General features: G+C 41.0%; 1 protein-coding gene across 15 annotated transcripts in view; it reads right to left on the bottom strand.

Moving 5' to 3' along the window:
* LOC119654291 (ryanodine receptor) overlaps positions 1–27,886 on the bottom strand; it is a 136,420-nt gene that overhangs the window by 42,563 nt on the left and 65,971 nt on the right. For 8 of the 15 annotated variants that reach the window (XM_038059592.1, XM_038059595.1, XM_038059590.1 and 5 more), the window contains exons 2-8: positions 12,400–12,603; positions 10,964–11,041; positions 10,708–10,896; positions 5,058–5,257; positions 4,796–4,970; positions 4,382–4,731; positions 4,199–4,323 (exon numbers count right to left, since the gene is read on the bottom strand). In XM_038059592.1, coding sequence (XP_037915520.1) covers positions 4,199–4,323; positions 4,382–4,731; positions 4,796–4,970; positions 5,058–5,257; positions 10,708–10,896; positions 10,964–11,041; positions 12,400–12,603 — 1,321 coding nt within the window. Of the gene's footprint in view, positions 1–4,198; positions 4,324–4,381; positions 4,732–4,795; positions 4,971–5,057; positions 5,258–10,707; positions 10,897–10,963; positions 11,042–11,736; positions 11,749–12,399; positions 12,604–27,886 lie in introns of all 15 variants that reach the window. The other 7 variants (XM_038059586.1, XM_038059580.1, XM_038059582.1 and 4 more) reach the window with 1 other exon arrangement.

Raw genomic sequence — 27,886 nt, 5'->3', positions numbered from 1 at the left:
CAATCAGCATGCTGACTGGCTTGGCTCAGGCTGCAATAGAAGAAGGAAAAAGCTGCGCAGTAATAACCCTCGACGTAAAAAATGCGTTCAATAGTGCAAAATGGAATAAAATCATCGAGGCACTCGACAAGATACAAGCCCCGAAGTACATTGTACGCATTGTAGTCGAGTTTCTCCTTGGGAGGAGACTTTACTGCGACTCGGACGATGGGCTAAAAATATTCCCGACAACTTGCGGAGTGCCACAGGGTTCTGTCCTGGGTCCCTTGCTGTGGCTAGTTATGTACGATGGAGTGTTGACGCTACGCCTACCGGACAACGTGACAACTATTGGCTTCGCCGATGATATCGGAATAACGGTGGTTGCAAAGCACCAAGATGAGATCGAGATCTATGCAAATGAAGCGATATGGGAGATCAATTCCTGGTTGAGAAATTCTGGCCTTTCACTTGCCGAGCATAAAACAGAAGTAGTTCTCATTAGCAAGAGAAGAAAGAACACAACTGTGAAAATCAAAGTTGGCGGAAAGACAATTTACTCCCAACCATCGCTCAAATACTTGGGAGTAATTATTGACAGAAGACTCAACTTCAAAAGACACATTGAGTACGCCGCAACTAAAGCGTCTTCCATCGCTACAACGATGTCGAGGATACTACCGAACATTGGTGGGCCAAGACAAAGTCGACGTCTTCTGCTCTCCAGGGTAGTCAGCTCCGTGCTACTCTACGCAGCTCCAGTTTGGGCAACTGCTCTGAATAACAAAGTGAACTGCCGAAAATTGGGAATGGCGTATCGGTTAAGTGCACTCCGGGTATGCAGTGCATATCGGACAACATCAGGAGAAGCGGCATATGTACTAGCAGGGATGCTCCCCATAGACATCTTGGCGAAGGAAAGTCGGCGACTCTACGACAAAACGTATGCAGCTGGAGAGTCTAGCGCATTTCGACGGCAGCTGGCACGGTGGGAATCTATCGAACGGTGGCAACAGCGATGGGACGAGTCCCAAAATGCTCGTTGGACATACCGCATCATTCCGGATATTCGGAGATGGTTTGAACGAAACCATGGGGAATTAAGCCACGAGCTAACACAATTCTTGAGTGGACATGGAGGTTATCGTGCTTATTTACATCGATTTGGTCACGACGAATCACCATGCTGCCCAAGATGTGGTAACGTGGCTGAGAATGCGGAGCATGTCATATTTGATTGCCCCAGGTTCACCGCGCACCGAACAAGAATGGAAGCGGTCGCAGACAGGCGTTTAACACCCGAAAACATTGTGGAGTTTATGCTGGAGTCAACGGATGCCTGGAACCAGGTTGTAAGGGAACTACAAGCTATTCACCAACAGCTTAGGCAGGAAGAACTACGACGAAAACAAGAAAGGGAGAGAACCATAATGAGCCGCAGCTAAAAGCTGATCCAGCCCCGCGATGCAATACTTGATAGGAGTTCCGTGGGGAGAGTGGAATGAGAAGGAGGTGGTTTTAGTGAGTAGAAGTCTCACATAACTGCGTGGCAGGAGCCAGCAGTAGGTTTTAAACCTTTCCACCTTCCAACGCCGAAAAAAAAAAAAAAAAAAAAAAAAAAAAAAAAAAAAAAAGACAGACAGACAGACAGACAGACAGACGGACAGACAGACATTGAATCGATTCTAATAAGGTTTTGTTTCACACAAAACCTTAAAAAGGAGTCTCGACCAGTCCAACAAACGGAACTAAAAGTTCAGAAGGGTCCAAGTGTCCAAAGTAAGAACGTCGGTTAGCGAAGCGAAACCGAACGAAAATAAGAGCGGTGGTTGGACTAAGATCGTGAACAAGAAAAGGGAAAAGAAACCAAAGATGCGAATTCGCCCAGAGGCAATTGTAATCTCCAGCAGAGGAGATCTAACATATGCGGAGATACTGAAGAAGGTGAAATCTGACCCTGACCTAAAAGACCTAGGGGGAAATGTGGGCAAAATCCGGAGGAGCCAGAAGGGGGATCTCATGTTTGAGCTGAAAAAATCTAGCGTGGGGAAAACTGACGGCTTTCGTAACCAAATTGTAAACTCACTTGGGAATGTCGCGGTTTGCTCCCAAAAACATCAGATCTACATCCAGTGCAAGGATCTCGATGAGGTAACATCCAGTGAAGAGATCTGCACTGCCTTGAAGCAACAATTCAATTTGAAGGAATTCACGAAGGATCTATCGTGAGCCTAAGAAAAGCGTATGGTGGTACTCAAACCGCCACAATGCGACTGCCAGTGGAGTCAGCGCAGAAGTTGTTGGCCGTGGGAAAGGTTCGCCGGCTAAGGGAGCAGATCTGTTTAAAGAGGTGCTTCAAATGCCTAATGTTTGGACACTTCGCGAAGGCATGCACTAGTGGCATCGATCGGACCGATCGAGAGCATACTTACAAAAAAGCATCCACCACGAGTATAGATGATGCCGAATGTAGGAGGACCGCGGCATACTTCCAGGCTGTTGATAGCCAGGGTGGTGAGTTCTATCATGCTGTATGCAGCCCCAGTTTGGGGAAACGCACTATAGGTTTTAGGCAATGCATATAAACTGAGTACGGTTTATAGAAGAACAGCGTGAAGGGTGTGTTCTGCCTTCAGGACCGTGTCAGACGATGCGGCGTTCGTCATCTCGGGAATGTTGCCGATTGACATCTTGGTAACCGAAATGATGAACATTTATAACACCAGGTCCATCTCTCCCTTATCGCAGGAAAAAAAACCGAAAGGGAGAGATCCATAAGCAGATGGCAACAGCGATGGGACCAGTCAGAGAAGGGTCGTTGGACTTACAGGTTGATCCCTTCCATCAGGGAGTGCCTGGAGAAAAAGCATGGGGAGATCAATTATAATCTCACCCAATTTCCCACCGGCCATGGAGGATACCGTCAATACCTGTACAGGTTTAAATTGGACCCCTCACCTAATTGTCCAAACTGCGACGGGGTCCTAGAGGACCCAGCGCACGTAGTCTTCCAATATCCTAGGTTCGTGCAAGAAACGAGGAGCCTAGAGGAAACTCTAGGTGAAGTGCTATCACCGGAAAATTTTGTCCGGAGAATCGTAGCTTGCCAGAAAGATTGGGATGCGATCAATTCCATGGTCGCAGTAATCTAGGAGAAACTACGAAAAGCAGAAGAAGTGAAGAAGGCGCGGTTACGAACCCGGCGGGAAGACGGAAGGAGACCGAGCTAAAGTAAGCTAACTCCGCCCCGTGATGTAATACCTAAAGGTGGTTCCACGGGGTAGGGGGGAGTTGGGGGTGGTTTTAGTATTTAAAAATCCCACACTCTGGCGTGCCCAGGCTAGAGTCTTTTGAAGATTTCCACCTCCTTAAAAAAACAGACAGAAAATAGATGTTAATAAGGTTTTGTGTTTACACAAAACCTTAAAAAACAGGCCTATTAAAAAGAACGCTAATCCATTACATTAGTTTATACCGTTGTTAAAATCGGTTTACTGTCTGCCTAGATGTCTGTCCGTCACACGTATTTTGTGTAAATATCTAAACCACACCCGCACGTTTCCAAGAGTGATACATATTCGAACGAAATACGGCTCCGGTCAACTTGGAGCAGGTTTCAACCGAAGAATTTGCTCATCCAAAACTTCCAAAAGCACTGGCGTCGTTTGTGAGCATCACGGAAATTGAAGAGACAATCAAGCGAATGAACCCTAGCAATGCAGTACGACATCGAAACTGGTCTTTGGAAGCAACAGTCTGGCTTGATTCGTAAGAGGGCAGTTCCTTACTGTGGTACCAAGTGTTGCCGACATTAAATATAATGAACTCCGCCTCATCGTAATGGAGGCAAAGAGGTTGCGTTGGATGTATGGCGAAACACGCAGTGATTAGGTCCTGCCCATTTTATTTATTTAATTGTAATATTTCAGCTCAAAACGAGGCCCTTTTCATGAAAATTTAATAAACGAAATTTTGAAAGACTCTAGTTTGGGCCGAAACTGCTTAATTAAATAAATAGTATGAACGAAATTTTTATTCATACACAATTTATGTGTATTTGTTAATTATTTGAAGGATTAATTTGCTACGTTCTCTCTTTTCCAAATTACTATGTCTACTTTTACAGCATATACTATTTGATTAAATTATATATAGATGAGTTTGTTAAAGGTTCAAGGTTTTCCGGCTTTATAATAGGCCAAATTTTGTACACACTCACCCATATCATCATCAGGCTGGGAAAAATAATTTATAAGGTCCTCAAGGCACATGACCATCTCGCCCAGGTTCACTGTATGAAAGAACATAGAATGGCGACGATTCCCTTGCAAAGTTTCAAGGCCACTAAAAAAGCATTTTTTAAAGTTATTACTGTAGCCTAGGTTAAAGGTTATTTGAATACTTAATAAAACTCGTGAACAAACTGCTGCATTTGCGGATAACGCGAGCTGTCTTGGACTCCTCTTCTTGAGATCTTGAGAAGTCTAGCCCGTCATCCATTTTTCCTTCTTCGTGCAATATAGCTTGTTTCTCCTCAACTTTGCCAACGCCTTTTTTTTTTGTTTCGTAACTTTTATAACTCAACCACAATCCTGACTCAGAATGTTGTACGATGACCGTAGAATCACCATATTTGATAATCGGCGAACCGATTATTTCCAGATCTTTGTCTTCGAGGACGACTTTTTGATCGTCCTTTTCCTGGCGCAGGCAGAACGTCGAAGAGCTTATTGTTGCTTCCTCTCGTCGAAGCTGGAATTGAAGTAAAAATCTCATAAGCCAGTTTTAATTGTGGGAAGGCAGTATTTGAATGTACCAGAACAAGTTCATTGTTCTCGTTAACGCCTAAATATCGTCCTGTAGTAATATGTCGAATTCGCATCGGGTGGTACCAGTTGATAAAGCCTCCAGTCCACTTCGTTCGGGCAAGTTCTAGTCGCCATAGTGAACGAGCCTGGCTCATTACAGATCCTCCTTCGTAAATTACAATGCTACAAGGAAGTTCCATCATTGAATTGAATTCATTTGTGTACTTATAGCAGTCAAGAAATTCTAAACTTAAACTTTTAACAACTTACTTTTGTCCTATCTCTTTGGTCCATGTACTTGGTATTGTTAGACACTCATCCCCTCCATGGAAGAATCGAAGGACATCGCCACCAAAGACATAGCCTACATACTTCATACGTGAGATACCAGTTCCATATGGTTGCACTGACCAGTGGGTAACATGGAAGCTAGCATTCACGACGGATAGATCGTTTTCTTTTGTAGTATGCTGAAACAAATTCATTGTTTAATCAATTAAAAATCCATACAAAATCGAATTTTCATTATTTTAAGAACATATTACTGCCAATTTATTAATTGCATACTCCTTATAAGTAACCTTATTCATTGCTTGCATTGGCTAAGAAGAATAACCCACAGAAGATACAGTGGCAGACATAGAAAATTTGACAAGAAAAAATACTGGTTTGAGCAGGTAGAGTATAGCGCTGAAAAATATTTTTGTTTCAACTACTTCTTAAGGGGATCATCCCGTGTGAAGGCCGTTTTTTCGCTTTTTTAGAAATTTTTTCTGAAGAACTGGATAACGACGAATTTTTCACCATATATTTATTAATATCTTGAGTAGCAATTTTTCCAGCTCAGTAGCATAGTTCATTACTAAAATACAGAGCAACTTATACACCCATCTTCAAAAAAAGGTGTTTTTCCGCTGCGACGCTAGAGGCCACTGTTATCATCTTAAAGAAAAAGATCAAATGGTATTTTAACTTGGGGACTTACTTACGCAAACTAGGATTATTAAAAAATATTGCAAGATAAATTTTTGGTGCTTTGTAAAACTTTTTTTGTGAATTTTGGTGCTTTTTCAAGGCTTCTTTAATGAATAAAAAAAACTACCAATTATCCTAGTTTGCGGAACGTAAAAATATGTTCTGAATAAATCAATTTCAAAGAAAAAAATTCGATAGATAGATTTTGGGAACGCAGTTTCGAGAAAAACGGATTTAAAAAATAGAATGCGATTTTTAACCATAAAATCTTAACTGACCATTAATCTGCTAAATCTAATCCATAAACCTTAGGTTTCTTGAAGAAACTCATGGAAAGCCTTGGCTTCAATTCTTACGATTTTACCGAAGTCATTCGGACCGATAAATACGCGCTTTATTACGCCGATCGACCTAAACCTGGCATGAACATTTTACTTGTTTAACACTGTAATTTCTGAACGACTCCGAATATCAACAAATCACTTTCCTCATATATTCTACCCTATATCTAGACACAATTGAGGCCAGAAAAGGAAAATCAATTCGTCGGATCTGACACACGGGATGACCCCCTTAAGAAAGGAACTAGCTTTAGAAGATCGTACGAAAAATCTTTTGATCTCGGGAAAATACAACGTTCAACAGAAGGGCATCAAAATATCTACTTTTTTAACAGTGTAAGGAGGATCAATATGGCAGCTATTCACCGTAGGCTATATAAGCCGATTTATTTGCTATGAAGCTTGCGAATGTACTAAAAAATAAGGATCAAGGTAGAAGTTGGGAAATACGCGTACGTGTACAATAGGTTTTCTTCTCTACAAGTTAAAATACAAGAAAGCCATGAATATGCATATAACCAGAAATACAATTCTACACATATACAATTTTTGGAATGGAATCATGTTCGAAATCAAAGGGACCAGTGGGAAACTTATAATTATCCAAAATTCGAATTATCCGTAAGACAAGAAGCATGCATACACATACGTATTGGATATATTTCGTAATGTAGATAACTTTACATACTATAAACATGACTCAAATAGATAAGGTAACTAATGACATAATGCTTTGCATTATTGTAATTACACTCTTTTGAAGTAGAAAGATATTTTAGTCTGTCTCTTTGCGCTTATCGCTCCTTTCTGCCTTAAATCAATTTGATTTAAAGCAAGAAACGTCGAATAGTTTACGTTGTTGTTGTATAAAATCAAAAGATTTTTAATTTGATCTATTTTGACTTTATCAATAATAGTAGGATTTGCAATAAACTTTTCAGTTTCGCTTCATATAAGCTCACCAATTTCCTGAAACGGACAAAGTAATGCATAGAAGCATTGCTAAAGGAAATAGAGTCCAAAGTCGTGAGGCGAATACCTGTAGAGATTTAAAGGCGACCTATCGGAAGTCAATCATGAAAATCATATCTGTTGTACAGTGAAAAATTATAATATAAAATTATAATATTAATTATATTATTGTTGGGTGGCAACAGTATTGTATTTTCAGAATTTGATGTAAAGTTTCGTATCACAAAAAAAGGTTTGGATTTTGTAGGAAGTATGGCCATATAAATTGGGTTGATGTTAACTTTATACGTCTACTCGTATGGATAGAGAGTCTCGTCTCCCGAAGCCCAACAGGGTCCGCTTCCGGAATCTGGTTGACGATCGTCAGGGAGGTGCAGCATATCGTGCGCCGTGACAAAAAGGATTTCATTATTGTGTTGGTCAGGGAAGCTGTCACAAATAACATTGATTTCAGTACCGTGTACCGCATCACGAAGAAACTTAAAAGTCCTTCGATGGTCCGGTGAAGGTAGTTAAGGGTAAGCTTCTCATCTAGGATATCGAGCCGCAACATGCAGATGCGAACCGCTCCTCCAAATAAAAGTGAAACCATCTCTATTAACTAGGAAGAAAAAACATTTCGAAAGCGTGAACGACAGAAAACAAGCTAGTTTTCGTTTTGAATATTCCGCCACTGACCTGATCAACACTTTGTGGGTCACTGTGGAGTAGTGTGTAATATTCAGATCACGTCACCTGCTTCCACTCGTTTTGAAAAAGGTTTTCGACAGCCTAAACGGTAGCCTATCTGTAGTGCTCTTTGCAGGAGGAGCATTCCGGAGTCCGACAAGGTTTCATTCTGCGATACTACTCCTTTTTGTTATGGGTGGTGTCCTTCATGATGCTTTGTTGGCGATTTTTCTCTTTCATTGATTCGTGGACTTTGGCCCGATGGCTCTCGATTTAAGAAAGGAAGGAAGCAGAATCGGACGTACGTTGACGCATTATCCCCCATTTATAAGATTGGCTAAGTTGTTGTCAAGGTGGTCTAGGGAACCAGAAATGCAACCTGAAGGCCAGCGATAATTGAAACCCCAAGGGAAGGTTCATCGATATGTGTTGCTACTCATATGGAAGGCTGAATTGTTAGAGGGGTTAAGATGTCGCCATGGAGTCTGGGCATCTGTGACTAAAGGCATTGGTTCTCGGACGATCCCAATTCCTCAGCCCAAAGGGTAGCAAAGAGGGTTCAGCCCTCTAGGGGCATAGAGGACCATAGTCTAGATTGTGCACAGAGGCCAATTTGTCTTTTGCAGTCAAGGTTTCCATGACGACACTAACCCAGATAGTGACGTTATTGAGCAGTGCAAACATCTCTCATCCCTTACTTATAAGGACTACATCATCGCAAGGCATCAAGCTCTATTTGGAGTCGGTAGGTGTATACCATAAAATATTACGGCCGACGAAAACACCAATGATTTCCCCTTCCTATGTCTTGATTGCGTGTTCAGGGTTAACCTGAAGTGGAACTCGGATTTAATATCGTCCAAAGAGTATTTTCTCTGGAACGTGGTGTCCACCTCTTCTTTGATGTTACTAGACAGCAAAGTAGAAAGGGGAGTCAATAGCCTGCGAATTTTCCATAATATAAACAAACGGGCTGCCAGCTTTACTACAGACTTGGTATTGTCACGTAACAAGTGATAGTTCCTAAGGCCAGTGAAAGGGATGTGCAATCCGCGGTATCTCCGTATGAAGTATAGATTAGGTGCCATATTTCACAAAATAAATTTTTAGCATTCTGGAGCGCACTAATTTTCGGATCGTTCCAAAACATTTATATACGTTATGCAAAAACCATGGGTTGTTGGTGGTGAAATTAGGGCATTATTCCGATACGTTAACCTATTCCAAGCCACTGGAAGCATACCCCGCTTCTACGTGGTAGTTTCAAAAGACCTTCAGGTTGTCTTAGTTAGCTAACCATTAAAAGTTAACAGCGACATAAAGAGATTCGTTGGTGTTCTGCTTATTTTCTCCATGACTTGGGCAAAGTTCCCAGTGGAACATTCATCACAGCTATTCAATATGCCAAAAGTAAACGCATGGAAGCAATAGCAGAATATGGTGTTGACAATCACCAAATGTGTTGGCGATGTTTCAACATCAATGCCAGAGGATCGATACGATTAGAGTATCTGGTATGAACCGAATTGCAGGTTCTGAAATTGGGTAATGGACCCACTTTTCTTAGCGTGGTCTGACGACAGGCCATCGAAAGTATTAAAGCATATTACGTGTTCGCATCACATGCGCATGGATTTAATGGACATGGGTTCACTTTCAACCACTCCATTTCAGAATCCGCAAGACAGATTGGGCGACGTACAAAATAGAGCTGAGAACCGGAGAGAAGCTTTTGAAGAGAGCTGTTCACACAAACAAGTCAAAAAACAACATGGTGGAACTCAGGTTTTGGATAACAAAGGAGGACGATATGCGTACTTCTCAACCGATCTTCAAAGTTTGATTGTAGGTTGGAATTGGCATAAAGAGGCACCAAAACTCTAAACAAAAATATCAAGACAGCTTAACGATTATGGTGGAAACGCTTTAGTGAAGAGACTAACTCGCTTGACGCGGCTTTAGAGTTGAAACCGATGCTGCTCAAAGAACATAGCCAGCAGCTGCGTTGCACAGAAAGCGCAGAAAGCGCCGCAGCGAAGAGGAAGCGTAAAGATTTTCCCCCAATATAGTCATGTAAAGTATCAAAGGAAAAGTTGTAACTGTTAGTTTGCGAAAAACGTCCTAAATTTGCTACTGGATTCAAAGTAGAGGATTGAAAGGTTAAAAAGTATAAACTGGAAATGAGACAACAGAACAATCTGAAAAAAATATGATGGTATCTCTATGCAAAATTTAGGCCTCGAAAAACGTTTCATTTCGATGCTTCCTAAAATAAGGTTAATAGAAGTGTATTGTGTACGAAATTAGTAGTCACAGTACTAAGCTGCCACAATGGAAGATCTTGGTTCAAATCTCGCTGGAAGGAGAGGGATTTGTATAGTCTGGGTGTCGGATTCTAGTTAACTCAGCTCTGAACGAGTACTTGAGTCAAATCAGGGTAATAATCACGGGCAGTCGTAATACTGACCACTGCGGTTCCTAACCTTCCAACCTAAATATAATTAGAGTGATGCATTAATTAATCGCGTACCACTATATTTTCGAAATTTGCCGAAGAACCCCGCTTAAACTGATCTTGGTATAACGAAATTGTGTAGCAAAAATAAACGACAATAATTGACACAATACTGGAAAGTTTGAAGAGAATCCTACCATTATTAAAGAGGTCAAAATTGCCATTATCAGGCAGATTTCAATATCATAGAAAGTCGATATCTAAAGTGACTAGAATGGAATCTTTGTGTAACGAAATATTCTCCCCTACGAAACACATAAAACCTTTCATTCTTGGAGCCTCAAGCTTTCGATTTTATATACCTGAAAGTATATATGCGTGTTAGCAAATTTAACTAAATGTTCAACTTAGCAACAAGCAGCTATTTACTGGCCTGTTTTTCGTGCATTGACGTGCTGTATAAACCTTTACTTAAAGCATATGTCTTGATTTTGAGTTATGTACTTACCAAGTATCGTTCCGTAGCGACGGACACCAAAATCAAGTCATCACCAACTCGAACCTTTTCACCTTCAGATCGTTGTTTACTGGCTGGATGAACAGTCCACCAGCAAGCTTCACCTTGGCTATGTTCCTGCAAACCTACGTCGAAAGATAGCTTATCGTTGGACGATGATGTCGAAAGGCACGCTAAATACTGAATGGATAAAGGAGTGTTGAGAGAATATTATCTAAATATGATAACTAGCATAGTGAATCCTTACCATATCACTATTGTGATGTCGGAGAAGAATGGCATTGCCATAAAGTAAAGTTCTATGACCGGATCCAGTTCCTTTGCCCTGTGAATGAGAATCAACATTTTTGGTAGAGTAAAGCAGTCCTGGGTGGACTGAGTGCCCCCGACTACAAAGAAACAAATCCTTCAAATTCTATGTTAAGAAGCTAGTGTTATTCCAGTTACAGTGGATTAGATTATTTCGGCGCTTGCTAATCTACGACACCAGTGAAATTTTCAAACGTGATTCTAAACTTCTAACACCTTAAAGTGTTGGGAGTTTTGACAGAGTTGCATCGACAAATATGTGTATGCATCTTGAAACCCAGCAGACAACATATCCTTTGCCATTGACCTCAAACTTATGAAAGACATTTCAACGTTTAAAGTTACTTTACAATCATTAGTTTTTTCTTTCAAATTATCACCGAGTTTATTTTGTAGATTTTTGTTTTCTAGATATGTCAATGGCCAAGGTTTTTGCAAGAAGTAGTAAAACCTAAACGAATTATCTCCGTTTCCAGAAACTTAGATACGATCATGGTTTAGTGAGTTCCTCTCCTCTAAACATTGTCAAGATACTCTTGAGGCATTCAAAGTTCGAACTACATGAAATCAGAAAGCAACGAAACAATATTAAAAATCCTTACATATTAAGATTTTAGTACTTTGTTATTCACATTTTCGATTTTTGTTTTAGTAGCATTTTTTCAGATGAACTGAGCCCGAAACAGAATTTATTATTTTATGAGTACTTACAAGCGCCTTATCCTGCGCACAATGATAAATTTATTTCGTGTTTTATGACCATTTTGAATTTTTAGCAGTTTTAAGATAGATTTTTAATTTGTTTTGTTTTTGAAATTTTGAATGTGCGAGCGAACAACAATAAATATGAACAAAGCGACCGAGAAAAGAGAAAAATAAAATATATATGAATACAATTATAAAGTAATAGTCTTGTAACGAAGGGTATGAAAGTGGAGTTTTTTTTAGAGGAAGTTCTGAAGGAAGTAAAAAACTCGACTCACAGACCATGAATCAAGAATTAATGGATTCAATTTGTCTCACAAATGAGGGTGATAAATTTACAAACTTACTGAAGAAAATATATATGAGGAAATGTACACAGACACAATGAACATAGATGCATGTATAATATATAGTATTTTTAGTTTTGGGGAACACCAATAGTGAACTCAGTTTCTATACATATGTGGAGTGAAAAGGGATCTGAGCTTACAATAGATTCTGATTCAAATTGAATGAAATTCAATTTATCCATTAACATGGGTATTTCAAAATACATGTATGCTGCGTAGTGTCCTTGATTTAGTTATTTGAAACTTTTTACTTTATGATACACATTTGTTTATGAATTTTTTGATTGCAATTGAGGTAGTTATTAATTTTGGTACTTACGGTCTCCGAACCGGCTGCCGTCACCAACTCCTGTAAGGCACGCACTGATAGCGCTTGTTCAATGACAAAAACACATTGCGACAAATCTGGTGGAACATTTTTGTCTGCAATGTTCTCAAGGAAGCAATGGCGGTTGCCAAAGCCTTCAGCAGCTAAACACACACGTTCACCAGTTGCTGTACATGAGAGGCAGACCATGTCTTCCTGCAAAAAAGAAGGAGAAGTCTAAGTTCAACTGGCTCTGCTGCTGGAAAACTAAATATCTTATTTCGATAAAAATGATAATAGATACATAATATTTTCGACATTTGTGGGGAAAAGCTGAAATTTTTCAACCGACGCATATTAAGTACACTGGCTTAGAAATTTAACCTTCTTCTTCTGCAAAAGGAACCCTTATTCAAATAAATTCTCGAAAGGGGAGTGTAAATATAGGAATGTGGGGTATCAAATAAAAGGTTTGGAACAGTATTTTCCGTAATAGTCCTCTTCAATTCCAAAGTACACTAAAAGTGTAAATGGCAACTCATTTTTTGAAACAACTCGCTGAAAAAATCTCTAAAAATGTCACGGTAGTACTCAAATATAACATCAAGATCTCAAATAAAATTAATAATAGCGTATTTTCGTCTTTTCTAAATTTTCTGCAAACCCTCCTTAAGTTCATCGTCGAAATATATCTTACATTTCACTGCACTAATATGGAGAACCGTATTGGAGATCCTATCATTATTCGTAAATTGTACTAAGTCAAATTTGTTGTTTAATTGTAACAATCGTAAATCCAAAAATTTGTATGTAAAGGATGCACGAAACCTTTCATTCCTGAAGCGCGAAGATTCTGGGTTCCGACTGGTTTTTTAATTGTGCTGGTCTCAGATGTCTCCAGGAAAAAGCGCTAGATAAGGGACATGTTTAAAACCTCATTGATGAAAGTGCATAGAGGTATCGTGTTGCTGAGTACCATCTATAAGATATTCTCCTCTATCTTGCTAGCTCCATACGCCCAGAACATCATTGGCCCATACCAAAGAAGCTTCACTTCATTCAAATCAGCACCAGATCAGATTTTCTCTCTGCGGCAAGCGATGGAAAAACTGTTGGAATATGTACCTCAGTTGCACCATCTTTTCATCGACTCTAAAGCTGCCTGTTTAAGCGATTTGGCTGGATTTTCTCCAGCAGCCGCATTTTTGGAGCCAGCCCAATGAAAATAAGTCTGCTAGCGCATTTAACCTCTTCCGTCGTTACATCACATGCTATGCAAATGGCCTGTTTGGACATAGCGAGATTCCTTTCCGTCATTGCATCAGCATGTTACTTGCCAAATGCTGTATTTGGCCTCGACACGACTCTCTTCCGTGTCATCACTTCGCAACACAACAGCAGGTGTCGATTTGCCACAAACAACAAAATACATAATAAAAAACAAGTGTTATTGTGTTGTGTACAAGAACACTTTCGAACCAATATGTAAACACGGAAGGGTCAAAGATAGGTGAATTAAAGAATGACATTACTTTTAATTTTTAGTATTCAAGAAGTCTCTGGACAGAGCTAAAGTGTTCTAACCGAGAACACTTTATTACGGCCAATGCCCAAGTAGAATAGCCCATGGATGAGGCCGTCTAGGATATCGCCGAAACACTGCCTATGATAGCATAGCCAGGGTAAAATTGTACACGGCCATGAGAGAATTCGGTATTCCAATGAAGACTGAAGAGGCTGACTCTGACAGGCAGGATCACTGTCAACACGATTCGACATTAACAACGATATACGACAAGGAAATGCCCTATCATTTGTCCTCTTTAACCTGGCCCTGGAGAAAGTGATCCGGGATGCTGAGGTAAATGCAAGGGGTACGATCATCTTTAAGTCCACACAATTACTGGCTTATGCTGACGATATCGACATCATGGGAAGAACGACTCAGACGACAAACTGCCTTCATCCATATCGAGCATCCATAGCGATCTTGCGCTGCATCAATGAAGGAAAGACAAAACATATGGTGACAACGTCAGCACCGAAAACCAACCAACCAATAACAACCGCACTGGTCAAACGTTGATAATTTCTCCTAGGGTTGAAAATCACAACCGATAACAGCTACGACGATGAAATCTGCGTACGGTTGTTGGCAGCCAACAGAGCTTATTTAAGTTTATAAAAACTGTTCCGATCGAAACGTCTAACCATAGGGTCGAAGCTCTTACTGTACAAGACAGTGATCTTGCCGGTCCTCATGTGTTTCACGGAGACTTGGGTTCTTAGCAAGAAAAATTGCGAGCTCTTGGCCGCTTTCGAGAGAAGAATGAGGATGGACGATTTCGTAGCCTACATAACGACGAAATCTATGAACGATACACGACCGTCAGGTTGTGGATAAAATCCGGCTCAATAAGGTCAGCCCGGGAGTCTATAAGGGCAATATCTACGGTAGAAAAAGAAGACCAGGCAGATGCTGCTTGAGATGGAGCGACGGCGTAGGTCAGGAGGTCAGACAGCTTTTAGGGATATCGAATTTGTGGACCTCGGTGCAAAACGGGGATGTCTGGAGTTCCTTATTAAGGCAGGCCTAGACAGGATACCGATTGTTGCGCCGTTGATGATGATGAAAATGTCATTTTTTCCAGGATTGAAAAAATTTTAACTTTAGATAAATTTCATTTACTTGAAGAGAAAACATTGAAGTTTATAATGAATTATATCCCAGTAATTTTTCCGAATTATTAGAAAATCGTTTGAAGTTCTTCGTTACACGCTGAATTTTTCAGAAATTGCATAGAAATTTTTAATTTCTTAGGGAAACCTCACCAGACAATAATCACAAGCCTAGGAAATTGTTTAAGGGAGATCCCTGTTCCTACAAAAACAAGCTGAACGTTTCAGGTATAAAAGCTTTTGTATATTTCCTATGTAAAAAACATTTGATCGGACTCCGCATTAGCACCTAGAATAATACTCACTTTTGCGTGCTACTGACATTCAAAGTCGTAGAATTTACACTGAAACGACAATTTTGACCGATTATACCTTTTTTAGTAATAGTGCGATTGCTGCCAAACATGCTTTGTATTATTGGTGGTCAAAGGGTAGTATAGGTCCCAGGGCGTGGATTGGTACCCACGGTAGAGCATAAAACCTGGGAAATGCCTGCTGAACCAACACCAACAGCTCTACTACCAAACCCTATCTCCACCTCCACGTGGTGACCGCTGGGAGCTCTTTCTTAACGAAAAGCTGCAGACGGAGAAGGATGAAGGCGAGTCTCCCGGGACAAATTGTACCAACTGGTCCTCCACGTTGGGGGTTGGGTAGGGCTGACAACCCTACACGGAAAACAACTTGTTACGAAGCCACAACAAGAGTCTCGGACAGGACGGATTTTAAAACGACGGACCCGGCAACGAACACGGAATAACGATTTGCGCATTTTCTCATAGAACGTGCGTTCCCTGTACCGAGATGAAGCTGACCAGCAGCTAGCCGATACTCTGTCCCAATATGGGGCTGATATAACAGCGTTGCAAGAGATGCGATGGACAGGGACCGGTTTCCTGGAGAAGAGCCACTACACCATGTATTATAGCGGTCATCCAGTAAACCATGTGCTTGGAGTAGGTTTCTTAGTCAGCCAAAAAATGAAACCTGCTGTTATCGGCTTTGAAAACATAAGTGAACGACTATGCGTTTGCGAGGCAAGTTTAGAAATATAAGCCTCATAAACGTTCACGCCCCTGCAGAGGAGACTGCAGAGCCGGAGAAGGATACCTTCTACGAGGCAGTAGAACGAACCCTCGAAGCCTGTCCCAGATATGATATCAAAATCATACTTGGGGATTTTAACAGCCAAGTAGGGAAGGAGTCCGTATTCAGGCGATACGTTGGCTCCCATAGCTTACACGAAAAAACAAATGATAACGGACTGCGGACTATTCAATTAGCAGGGTCTCACGAAATGGTTGTTGGTACTACCTGGTTTGCGCGGAAAGCGGTCCACAAACATACGTGGGCCTCTCCAGATGGGACCACTTTCAACCAAATTGACCACGTGTTGATCGAACGCCGCCACCTCTCATCCATGATGAATGTCAGAACATATAGGGAGGCCAATATAGACTCGGATCACTATCTCGTTGACATGGTGCTCCGAGCTCGAATAACAATACCGCCAAGAATCCCTTCTGACAATCAGGTGAGAGTGAACACTGAAGCCATCCACAACACAACTCTCCGCGACACCTATAAGAGGGAAATGGATGCCGCAGAAACCGCAGTCAACAGAGGACCTGGAGATGAAGCTTCAACAAATGATCTTCACAATCCCCTGAAGAACGTTATCATGGATACGGCCACAAACATACTTGGCCCCAGCCGCAAAAGGAGTCGGAATGGCTGGTTTGATGATGAATGTAAGCTAGCAACGGAACGGAAGAATACCGCATACTGAGTAATGTTGCATTCTCAAAGAACGCGGGCACGCGCAGAGATTTATCACGAACTCCGTCGAGTAGAGAAGCGACTTCACAGACGGAAAAAGGAAGCCTGGGAGAACCAACAAGTCTATGAACTAGAAAAGTACAGGGAGCAACCGCACCAGGCACGGAAGTTTTGCCAACAAGTCGGCAGGATGAATCCTTATACACCTCGATGCTCATCCTGCCGAGACAAAGAGGGAAATCTGATTTCCGACAGAATGGGCATATTAGAGCGATGGGTTGAGTACTTTGATGAGCTACTGAACAACCAGAACATCGCCGAGTTGGAGGTCCCGCCAACTGAAGACGACGGACATGCAAGGTAAATGCAAGAGGTACGATCCTCTTCAAGTCCACCCAACTACTGGCCTATACTGACGATATCGACATCATGGGAAGAACCACCCGAGATGTACAAACTACCTTCATCCAGATGGAGCAGCCAACAGAGCCTATTTCAGCTTACAAAGACTGTTCCGCTCGAAACGTCTCACCATAGGGTCAAAGCTCTTACTGTATAAGACTATGATCTTGCCAGTCCTCATGTATTCCCCGGAAACTTGGGTTCTTAGCAAGAAAAATTGCGAACTCTTGGCCGCGTTCGAGAGAAGAATCCTCCGAAGAATTTTTGGCCCCCTACATGAAGATGGACGATTCCGTAGCCTACACAATGACGAAATCTATGAGCGATACCATGACCATCCGGTTGTGGATAAAATCCGGCTCAATAGGTTACGGTGGGCGGGTCATTTAATCCGTATGGATGAGGATGATCCCACCCGGAAAGTCTATAAGGGCAATATCTACGGTAGAAAAAGAAGACGAGGAAGACCCTGCCTAAGATGGAGCGATGGCGTGGGTCAGGACGCCAGACAGCTTTTAGGGATATCGAATTGGTGGACCTCGGCGCAAAACCGGGATGTCTGGAGTTCCTTATTAAGGCAGGCCTAGACCAGATACCGGTTGTTGCGCCGTTGATGATGATGATGCTTTGTATTATACCGTTTATTACTATATTTCATGATTGTAGGATAAACTTAAGTGGGTTTTGCAGTCAATTACCAAAAATTCTAGTAATATACTATTATTAACTCTGTTAGAACAGAGATGGGCCTGGAGGGTATTTTGGAACTTATGTACCGTATAGGGGCAGCTTCGTGACTTTTCAGTCGAGTAGGTTTAGTGAATGGGTCCCTGAAAGAAATGACCACTTTTCAGCCCCCGTCCTCCCCGGCGTACATTAAATGTCAGAACCGAAACTAATAGAGACTTTTCATTTGATATCTCACGTGGCTATATTTGGCGAAAAAATGTATACCGCCCTTTTGGATATATGACGACCCTCTCTCCTTAAATTCAAGGTAGAACGGTGTAACTCACTACATGCGTGGGCGTACACATCAAATTTGGGGTCAATCGGTATAGTCGCTTTCGAGAAAAATGCGTGTGACCGACAAACAGACAGTAAACCAACTTTAATAAAGTTTTGTTTTACACAAAATCTTGAAAACATTTCAGATGGAATCCTTACTTAATTTTAGCGCTTTCAGATACTTTTTCAAGCAGGTGTAGATAATCGAGCCTGTTTAACAGTGGGGCATGTTTATACCATCAACAGATTGTCGCTCTTGTCCACCGTTACCGCCCGTACATGGTCTTCACGAATTTGTAGGGGGTTCAATTGTTTGGCACGTAAGTTGAGCATATTTAGTTTAATTTTGAAGATTGATAGGGGATTTTTGTCATAAAGTTGTTGTTGTTCTTGATTGCTATTTATTACCATTTGCTTGGTACCCTTTTCTCTACTCTCGGGTGCTACACAGGTCGTTGGCCACGTTCCGACGAGGCGTCATAAGATCTGGTTGACTGCGGAATCGTGGAAGCGGATCGATGAACGGTATACCGCATGACGAAAGAACTTGCTTGCGGTCGTAAATCTTTCGAAGGTCCTGTGAAGGATGTTAACAGTTGACCCCTCATACACGATGATAAGCAGCTGAGTTGAAAGAATACGGTCGCTAATCGTATCATTTTCAGTGAAGTTCTGACTCTTGTGCCATATTGGCCATCAATGCGCTCAAATGGATTAAAGCTGTTGTGCTTGACGCTCTCCTCGCAAAGTTATTTATCGCTGCGCTTGTAGTTGCCTCAGATTTACTACTATCAACTGTATGGAACTCCTAGGAATTCAAGACCTGCCCCGGAGAGAGGAAGAAAGGAGCGACCGTTAAGATTGCAAAGAAGGACCTGTTTTGAATGTGGAAATTGGAGCGATATCTGCGGGCTCTCTGCCGTCACAAAAATGATCGAGAAAATAATCCTGGAACGCATAAAAGAACATCTTAAAAACTGGATTGACAAAGAACAAACACTATGGATCACTTAGATATATTGCGTGAAGTTTAGATGTTTGTTTCACTTGGTCATCATTGAGTCCGAAAAAGCTCTCAAAAGCGTATGCCGACCAAATTCCTCGTTTGAAATTGCTTCAGGCCCGAGTATAGGATGAAAGAGACAAATGTGGTCGAAACTTTCAAGTAACAGTGATCAGTTTCGCGGCACAGAAGGGATATTAGCACAAGACAGTGTCAACTTGATGTTAAGATAGTTGCATTTGCAGATTTTGGATGTAAACTCGGAAAACCGGATAGTGGACCCTTCAGGTATAAAAGGTTTTGTGTTTCCTTATGTGAGGACATTGAATGTATAACGCAATCGTCTATATTCAACGATTACAGTGTGTCATTTGAGGGAATCTTGGCTACTGGGGCATTAACTGTTAGAAATCAGGGGGAGAACTGCGACTGATTCCATTGTTCAGAAAAAAGTTTGTTCTTCGTAAATGCTGTCATAAGAGCAATATTCCACGCCGAAAAAAATACTTCCCTAAGTGGGGTCAGTGCAATCATTCAGAAGTCTAATCACCTGAGCGACCTAAAATACACCTACTAATAAAGATCCGCCTTTATTGCGAACGGAGAAATGAAAGGGCGAAAATAAAAGGCAAGCTGGAATACGGCAATGCCCAAGACGAGGAAGGTGTAAACCGTCGAGCGGAAAGTTAAAGTAGGAAAAGGATGGCGCCTAAAAACAGAAAAGTGGGAAAGCAACGGGGGCGGAGGGATGGAGGTAATCATCATCTTCAGATACGATAGGGAGTTGATATGCTAATATCCTCAGAAGGGTAAAGGCAGATCCAAAAGTAACTAATTTAGACGAACACGAAAGCCACAACACAATCTTATATTGGAGCTCAACAAATCCAAGAAAGTCTTTAGGAGAGAAGGCAAAACTAAGGGCTAGCAGATAGGAAATTATTAAATAGTATAAGATGGACCTTCCACAAAGGAGGAATTTTGCGAGGTCTTAGAGAAAGAGTTTAACTTCATTACAATTCAGAACGAATATGTCGAGGAAAAGAGAAGAATATAAAGAAGAAAAGCAGAAGTTGATACTATTTCCCAAATGAATAAGCCACATGGAGTACCGAGGATCACGTCGCCCGATTTGTCTAAGATTTGGTGGCTACAACAATTAGAGGATCTCCTTTAGGAGAGGGAGAAGTTTTGGCTGATGTGGACCAAAACGACCTTGACTGATGAGAAAATCGGAGCTGTCTTGATAGCAACCTCGTAGAAGAACATTGTCAAGCCGGCTATTAAACATTGACACCAAACAAGGGGGCAAAAACTTGATGAATGTGCGGTACTTGCAAGAATGTTGCCAAGTTAGAACACTGTCTGAGATTGCTTATGGCTGTGGTGGAGCGACCCATTTTGTTGTAAGCGTTGTCTGTGTGGATGGAGGAGCTTGCGAATCTACAGAGCCGGAAACAGATGAGTTCGGTTTACCGTGTAATACTGTGTGCTCAGGGACTTCATAATAATAAAGGAAATAAGTAATGGTGTATCTTAAAAAAAAATAAAGTAGTAAAAAAAAGCGAAAACGACTATCAATATTATACGAAGTTATACTTTTCAGTATGTTCTTTGAAGCTCTGGTACTAGATCTTATCTCCTAATTTGGGAGATATTTTTTACCGGGAGACTGTATACGGAGTGAATGTGGACGATGCGGTGCCTGAAATAGGGAAAACAGTTCCAGTTGGCCGAGTATATTGGTGGTTGATGCAGATCTGACAATCTTTACCCAGAAAAAATACTTTGCGTGGGATGCTACGAAAGAGGCCTTCTTTTACGCCGTGCAATATTGAACTGTGTCTGAGGTGGGATATTAAAATCAGCAGCATGAATGCCTGAACCTGAAGGGCGGGCAACTATCAATTATCTCGTTGGAATTGTGCTCCATGCTCGAGTAGCGGCATCCCTGCAACAGTGCATGTGTTCACCGAATTTCATTTTAATAGGTGCAGTCGTTTCCGAGAAATGTGTAGGTGACAAACAGACAGATAGACCAATATTTTCCCGCAAAATGAGAGTACCGCTAACCTTTCGACTGTTTAGGTAGGTGAAGATTCTGGAAGCTGCGTAGAAAATAATCGAAAATAAAGTGAAGACTTAGCACTCCACCTAACCTCTTAAAGTGGGTCGAATATGTTTGCCGAAGCATTAACCGTATGTCTTAGAGAAAAATCATTTCACACACAGCAGAAACTAATACTTATTCTCAAGCCAAACAAACGTTTGGGTGAACCTTCGTCTTTCAACGAATAATCTATGTATAACAGATTACTTTAGATTACCGAAAATGAAGATACTCTCTTTCTGAGAATGAGTTCGAGTTTCGGAAGACGAGGATGATAAGAAGGATGTCTTCAGTTTTGCCATACGGAGCAAAATACTGGAGGCCCTTGTCAAATTAGGGACTGTCTAATCGATAGGCTTCTTAGTTGCGATTTAGCTGAAGGACCGAAATTGCATCCAGTAACATGTGGCATCCCACAAGTGTTTGCCCTAGGCCCACTCTTGTGGATAATTGTGTATATCGGAGTATTGATGCTAGACCTCCTTGCTGCCGTGGTCACCACTGGGTTTGCGGGCAAAATTGGACTGACAGTTGATATACGTTTGCTCGAAGAGGTTGAGATTTACGCGAATGAAGCAGTTTTCGGCAGTCCTGATTTAGAACGTGATTTTATAGTTTTAGCACATAAGATGGAAGTAGTACTTATTACCAAGCGGAGAAAATGCGTGACTATAAACATTAAAGTTGGAACACAAGCCATACATTTTCAGGCTGTGCAATCAAATTACATGTTTAGTATGGGGCAACCAAGGCATATGATAGCAGTGATCGTCGTCTGCAGTTCCAGTGCGAACAGATGCACTTTCAAAGAAAATAAGCAGAAGAAAAGTTGGAGCTGCATTTCCCTTAAATGCACTATCGAATGGCGCGTCGTCCGTCACAGCAGGGCTAATGCCAATTGGTATTCCAGCGAAGGAAGGACAACGTTTGTATAATCGACCGTATGTTGTTGAAGAATCTCCTGCCTCCCGATGGTAGTTAGCACGCAGTGTAAATATCGGCGAAGTGGGTTTCGTTTCAATTCGGTATAACAATTCGGGTATAGTAGTCTTCCATATTGCCAAAAGTATCCGAATCTTGCAGAGACCGCAGTTCATAGGGCCAAATTGGAAGCTACAACGGGGGAGCACTTTACATCCGAAAATATCTTGGAGCATGTGTTGATATGTACTGAAATCGTAAAGGTAATAGCAGCCATATAGAAGAAGTATAGGGTGGGAAAAATTGGTCGGAACAAAGAACGAGAGGGTAATACAAACGAGCGAGCGCGAGCACAAGATAAATATTAATGCAACCCCGTGATGTAATAATAATAATGAAGTAGAAAGAAAAGGAAGTGGTTTTAGCGGGTAAGAGTCACACATAATCGTCTCACATTAGTCAAACGTAGTATCTGAAGCTTTCCACATTCTTTTAAGAAGATGTGACAGACGGACCGATTTCAATATGTTTTGTTTTTAGACTTGAATATTTTGATGTGATATGATGTGATGTATTTAGACAAAACCTTGAAAAGAAATATTTTATCAGCCTGTCACCCTAAGATTATACCCCCAATTTGTTTGTCAAAACTCCTGTGTACGTTCCCAAATATTTGGTTTCGGAAAAACAAAAGATCAAATTCAAAATTTGTTAAATGCAATTGATATTGCATTATTTCATCACACTTTGGAAAAGCTGCTCGTATTTCTGTGGAGTAGTTTATCGAATTTTCGTTTCATTAGTGATGCTTGGCTAACCCTGGTGCTATCATATTATCATGATTCCACAGAATACTGCGATTATAACACCTCAATTTAAAGTACACAAAATCAAATTACTCAATAATCACATATATATCTACATGAATAATTTGGTTTGAATTGTGATGGGGTTAAAGCCATCACCTTTTCAGTTATTTCCATAATCTGTTTTCTCAAATTTCGTTCATTCAATCGAGTATAATTAAATGCTCCATTGATTGTTCACTTAATTACCAAACTTTTGTGTGAACCACAATTCGCCAATAACTAGCCAATTATAGGGAACACAGTGAGGGAACATCAACACAATCACTAGCACTTTACTGTTCTTTCGAATCGCATTATATGCTGCTCCTGAATTGTCCCGTAGTAATTTTTGTCATCGGCCCGTGTCCATCATTTTCGAAAGTTTCTCCTATCCCTTACTGCTGAATCCAAAGGATGTCAACTCTTGCCATCACGATTCCAAGAGACAAAAGATACGAAAGGTCACGGTCTTGTCGCCTGGCAGGAATCAATATTAATTGAAATCATATTTAACTGAAAGGAATATGTGCCATCAACGTTGAAAACTGTTTGGTCGGAAGATCATGGCTAATGTCATTATTGAAGTATGCATGGTTCATTAAAAGATGACTTTAAAATAAATAAACTGAATTGTTTGTGATAGCCACTTCCTTCCATGGCTTCCGGAGGTTTTCCCTCAATTCTCTTTTGTTTATCATGAACCTTCTACCTCTGGCGCCGTTTGACATCAAGGCTCCCGGATAACATATTTTCAAAAGGGATGCAACAGACCGTGAAGTTAACTTCACACATCTGAAATCTGTTTTGGAAACGTTTACGCTCCCGCCTACTAGATTAAGTATGCTCCCCTCGCCAGGAGCTAGAGACCCGGCCTTTAGCATTAAAGCGAAACAAAAGGAGGATTTGCCCAGTAAAATCATCCATCGGTTGATAGCCGGGAGTGCTGCAGGCAAGATGGATTTTGTGGATTATGAATTATCGCTCGTAAATCCAATTTGCAAAGGATTTATGAGCATCGCACCCTCTACACTGTTTCACATGATGACCGGCTGCTTCTGGAGTGAGATACTTTGCCATTTGCTTTGAACAACAGAAAGGAGCTACCACAAGCGAGTTGCCGAATCCTGACGTGAAGTTCTTCTGTGAGATTAGTTGTAACATCTCTTCGTGGAGGGAAGGCGAGCGAAATCGAGTCCTGGTGACTGATTAACTTTGCGGCCGTGGAAAGTGTACTTGGAAGTGAACGCTGATGAGAAATGAGAAATTTCACATAATATTCACATTGAGTCCAATCTGGCAACACCTATTAAAAGACCATTTGCACGCATCTAGCTACGAGTTCAGCATGTACTGGATTGATTGATATCCGGTCTATGCGGTCTTAAAAGGCCATTTAATGGTCGTGGTTAACGCGGTCTAACGCGTTTCTTTTATTATTGTCCATTTACAAGTCACCATATTGCACCCAGTTGCTCCTGCGAGATGCCATTACGGTGCCATAAAACCTGACCCCTCACAGTCCGATTCGAATTTATCGTCAAGAATGACTGTGTTATAGGATTTTCAGTTTTATTGGATAATACACACATGCTTGTAGCTCAGGCGATTCCACTTGCGAATGCCATTCCAAGTCATCACATGGGAGTCACGCTGCATATTATGGCTACTGAAGGAACATTCGCAGTTTACTTATCCAAAGAAATACCGCACGAAAAACACTAAATGTTTCCTAGTGTTCAAAATGGATTTCATGAACCCTGCAGCGGCCAGCGATCACACCAACATACTATATCTGTCGTAACGTTATGAAAACACTCTCTCCATAATTCTAGCTTCAATTTCTTGGTGTATTCTTGTAATCTCCCTTTGATAGTGTGGTCTCCTTAACGAGCAAATCAACAAGTCTCTTTTTGCGGAAGTAATCGGCTGCTTAGGAACTTGGACATGTTCGTGCAATAAATACTCGCCTGCAGAAGGAGATGTTCATGGTCTACAAAGTGTTCCTTGTTTAGTTGTTTGGCAAGTTTCCAAAGTTGTTTTTACCATCCCCTACTTCGGCCGAGCGTTTCTGAAGGGTTTATATATATTTTTCAATTGAAGGACTCGACTAGTCCAGCTCGCCTTATATTCTGTTTAAAGTTAGTTGTGGGTATCACTTGTTTTGGACTTAGCTAATCCATTTCAGAGAAAAAGTATCTAGGGCTTCTTGTGTATTCACTAGTCTATCCAGGATGCTATGACTTCTCTGACTGATAACACCCTGATTTGATTCGTGAAGGAAAACCTACCCTACAAAATACCCCAATGAATTTCTTTCTAATAGAATCTTTCCTTGCTTTACTTTTTGGATGTTGCAGCATAAAATTGTGGTAATTTGGTTCTATCGAAATGTTGAAATCATGATTGGAGATATGTGTAGTTAATGATGGATTTCGATGGGCTCTTTCAACAAGGACTTGACAATGGCGTTGAAATAGGCTATGTTGAGACTTCTGTCTGTCGGTTCGACATGTTAACCATTTGTTATAATGATTTCGAAATTGCTCGGAAGTGGTATTAACACCATTTAAATCCATTATGACATGGTCGCTTCATGAAAATTTCGCGATATAGGTCTCATTATACTAAGTCACAACATGTGCTCATGCTCGTGAACTGAAAATATTGCTGCAGTACGCCAAAATGCTAAGGAGGATCCAAATTTAATGGTTTCACGTCTTTCTTAAGAATCGGACCAGTCCAGATAGACTGAATTTTACGGAAGAATTTGGCTCTAAAATGTTATATGGTGTAACTCGTATAAGAATTAATACCATGAAAAAAGTCATCAGAATTATCAACATACTCTAAACTAATCATATGAGGTAACACGCTTCAGCATATACGGTGGTGGAAATTCATATAAACTTAATCAAATTCACCATTATTTTTTTTAGAAGTAATTCAACACTTTGTTATCGTTTTGTGATATTAGATTCAATGTGTTTTTATTTTGTTTTTTATTATTACGTGCAAGGATTGACCGCAAATTGTGGGGTTCAGATCTAGGTACGTGCCGGCTAATTATGATACTGCCCCCACCACTAGCTCGATCCGGCTCGGATTCATTCGAACTTCTTCTCGGAATCGTTTGTAGTGCTTGTAGAATTGAAAGCCACTTGGTTCATCCAAATTGAATTTCTTCTCATCACTGAAGAGGACTTAACACCCTTCTTCCTTTCGTCCTTTGTACTTTCTAGCAAAATTCAATCTTGGATCCTAATTGAGGGATGGCGTTTTTCATCTTGTCTTCAAAATCAAATTTGCGTCACTCGGCGGCTTGTGCCTGGAACTCCAGTTTGACACGATTTGCCAAGAGCATAATTTATTTTTGTTTCAGTCTCAATTTATAGCGCGTCAAAAATGGAGTCCACCAAGGAAGAAATTCGTCATATTTTACATTTTTACCACCTGAGAGGTAAAAATCCAACGTGGCGGCCAAAAAAATTTGTGAAGTTTATGGGTCCGATACTGTAACGATTCGCACAGCACAGCGTTGGTTCGATCAATTTCGTTCTGGTGTAGTGGATGTCGAAGATACACCCCGTACTGGGAGGCCAATCGTCGTAGAAACCGATAAAATCGTCGAAATCATCCAAGTTCACCGGCATGTGAGCATTCGCTCGATTGGCCAGCAACTGGAAGATTGGATTCCAAAAAAAGCTGGATGTTTGGGTGCCACACGAGTTAACGGAAAAAAATCTCGTGGACCGAACCAACGCCTGCGATGCACAGCTGAAACGGAACGAATTCGACCCAGTTTTAAAGCGGATGGTGACCCGGTTTTGAAGCGAAAAATATCGTGATCGTAGCGCGGCGAGCCGGTCCAAACCATCGCCAAGCCCGGATTGACGACAGGAAGGTTTTGCTGTGTGTTTGGTGGGATTGGAAGGACCCTCAATTCGGTCCTCTACTGTGAGCAACTCGATCGTTTGAAGCAGACCATTGACCAGAAGCGGCCAGAATTGGTCAATACGAACAACCAGGATGTCCCATCGCACCCACCGTATAAATCTTGGTGTTACTAAGTTCTCCTCAAAAGAGGCTTGCGAAAACTGGCTGTCTGAGTTTTTTGCAAATAAGAAGGGGGTTTTATAAGAGGGGGATAATGGAGTTGCCTTGCCTTCTAAATGGCAACAAGTTTGCGAACAAAACGGCGCATATTTGACTTAAATCGAATAGTTCTAAGTATGTTAAATAAAGCGTTAAAATTCGATCACAAATACGACATTACTTTTCCCTCAACCCAATAAAAAGCGGAAGTAGTGATTGGCTTGGTGCTCAACGAATTCATGCTTTGCCATTCTCCGTCTGTTCACCAAGAAATGGAGAACTTTCAGATAATTATCTTTCGTCTCATTTACAACAACAGCGCGCAGTATCGAAACCTTAAGGACATTTTTAACAGTTAGCATAATTAGTAGTATTTTTAAAATTGTGATTTCTCAGAAATGAAAAAATATATTGTTTTACTTTGAGGTTATGGCCCGAACTAGAACTGATTGAAAAATAGAATTTTGGTAGCTTTTAAGAAATTAAATTTCAAAACCGTCTTCATTTCTAAGTTTTTGTGGAAAACAAAAACTTATTAAAATTGATTCACTACCTGTCTGTCTGTCTGTCACACGTATTTTTCTCCAAAGCGGCTAAACCGATTCGAACGAAATTTGGTGGGCGGATGCCAGCTATGAGGTCCCGCGCATACAGTGA

Source organism: Hermetia illucens, chromosome 4 (assembly GCF_905115235.1).
Source record: "Hermetia illucens chromosome 4, iHerIll2.2.curated.20191125, whole genome shotgun sequence".
Taxonomy (NCBI): Eukaryota; Metazoa; Arthropoda; class Insecta; order Diptera; family Stratiomyidae; genus Hermetia; species Hermetia illucens.
The sequence above is the reverse complement of the archived record's forward strand: the minus strand, read 5'-3'. Positions and strand labels throughout refer to the sequence as shown.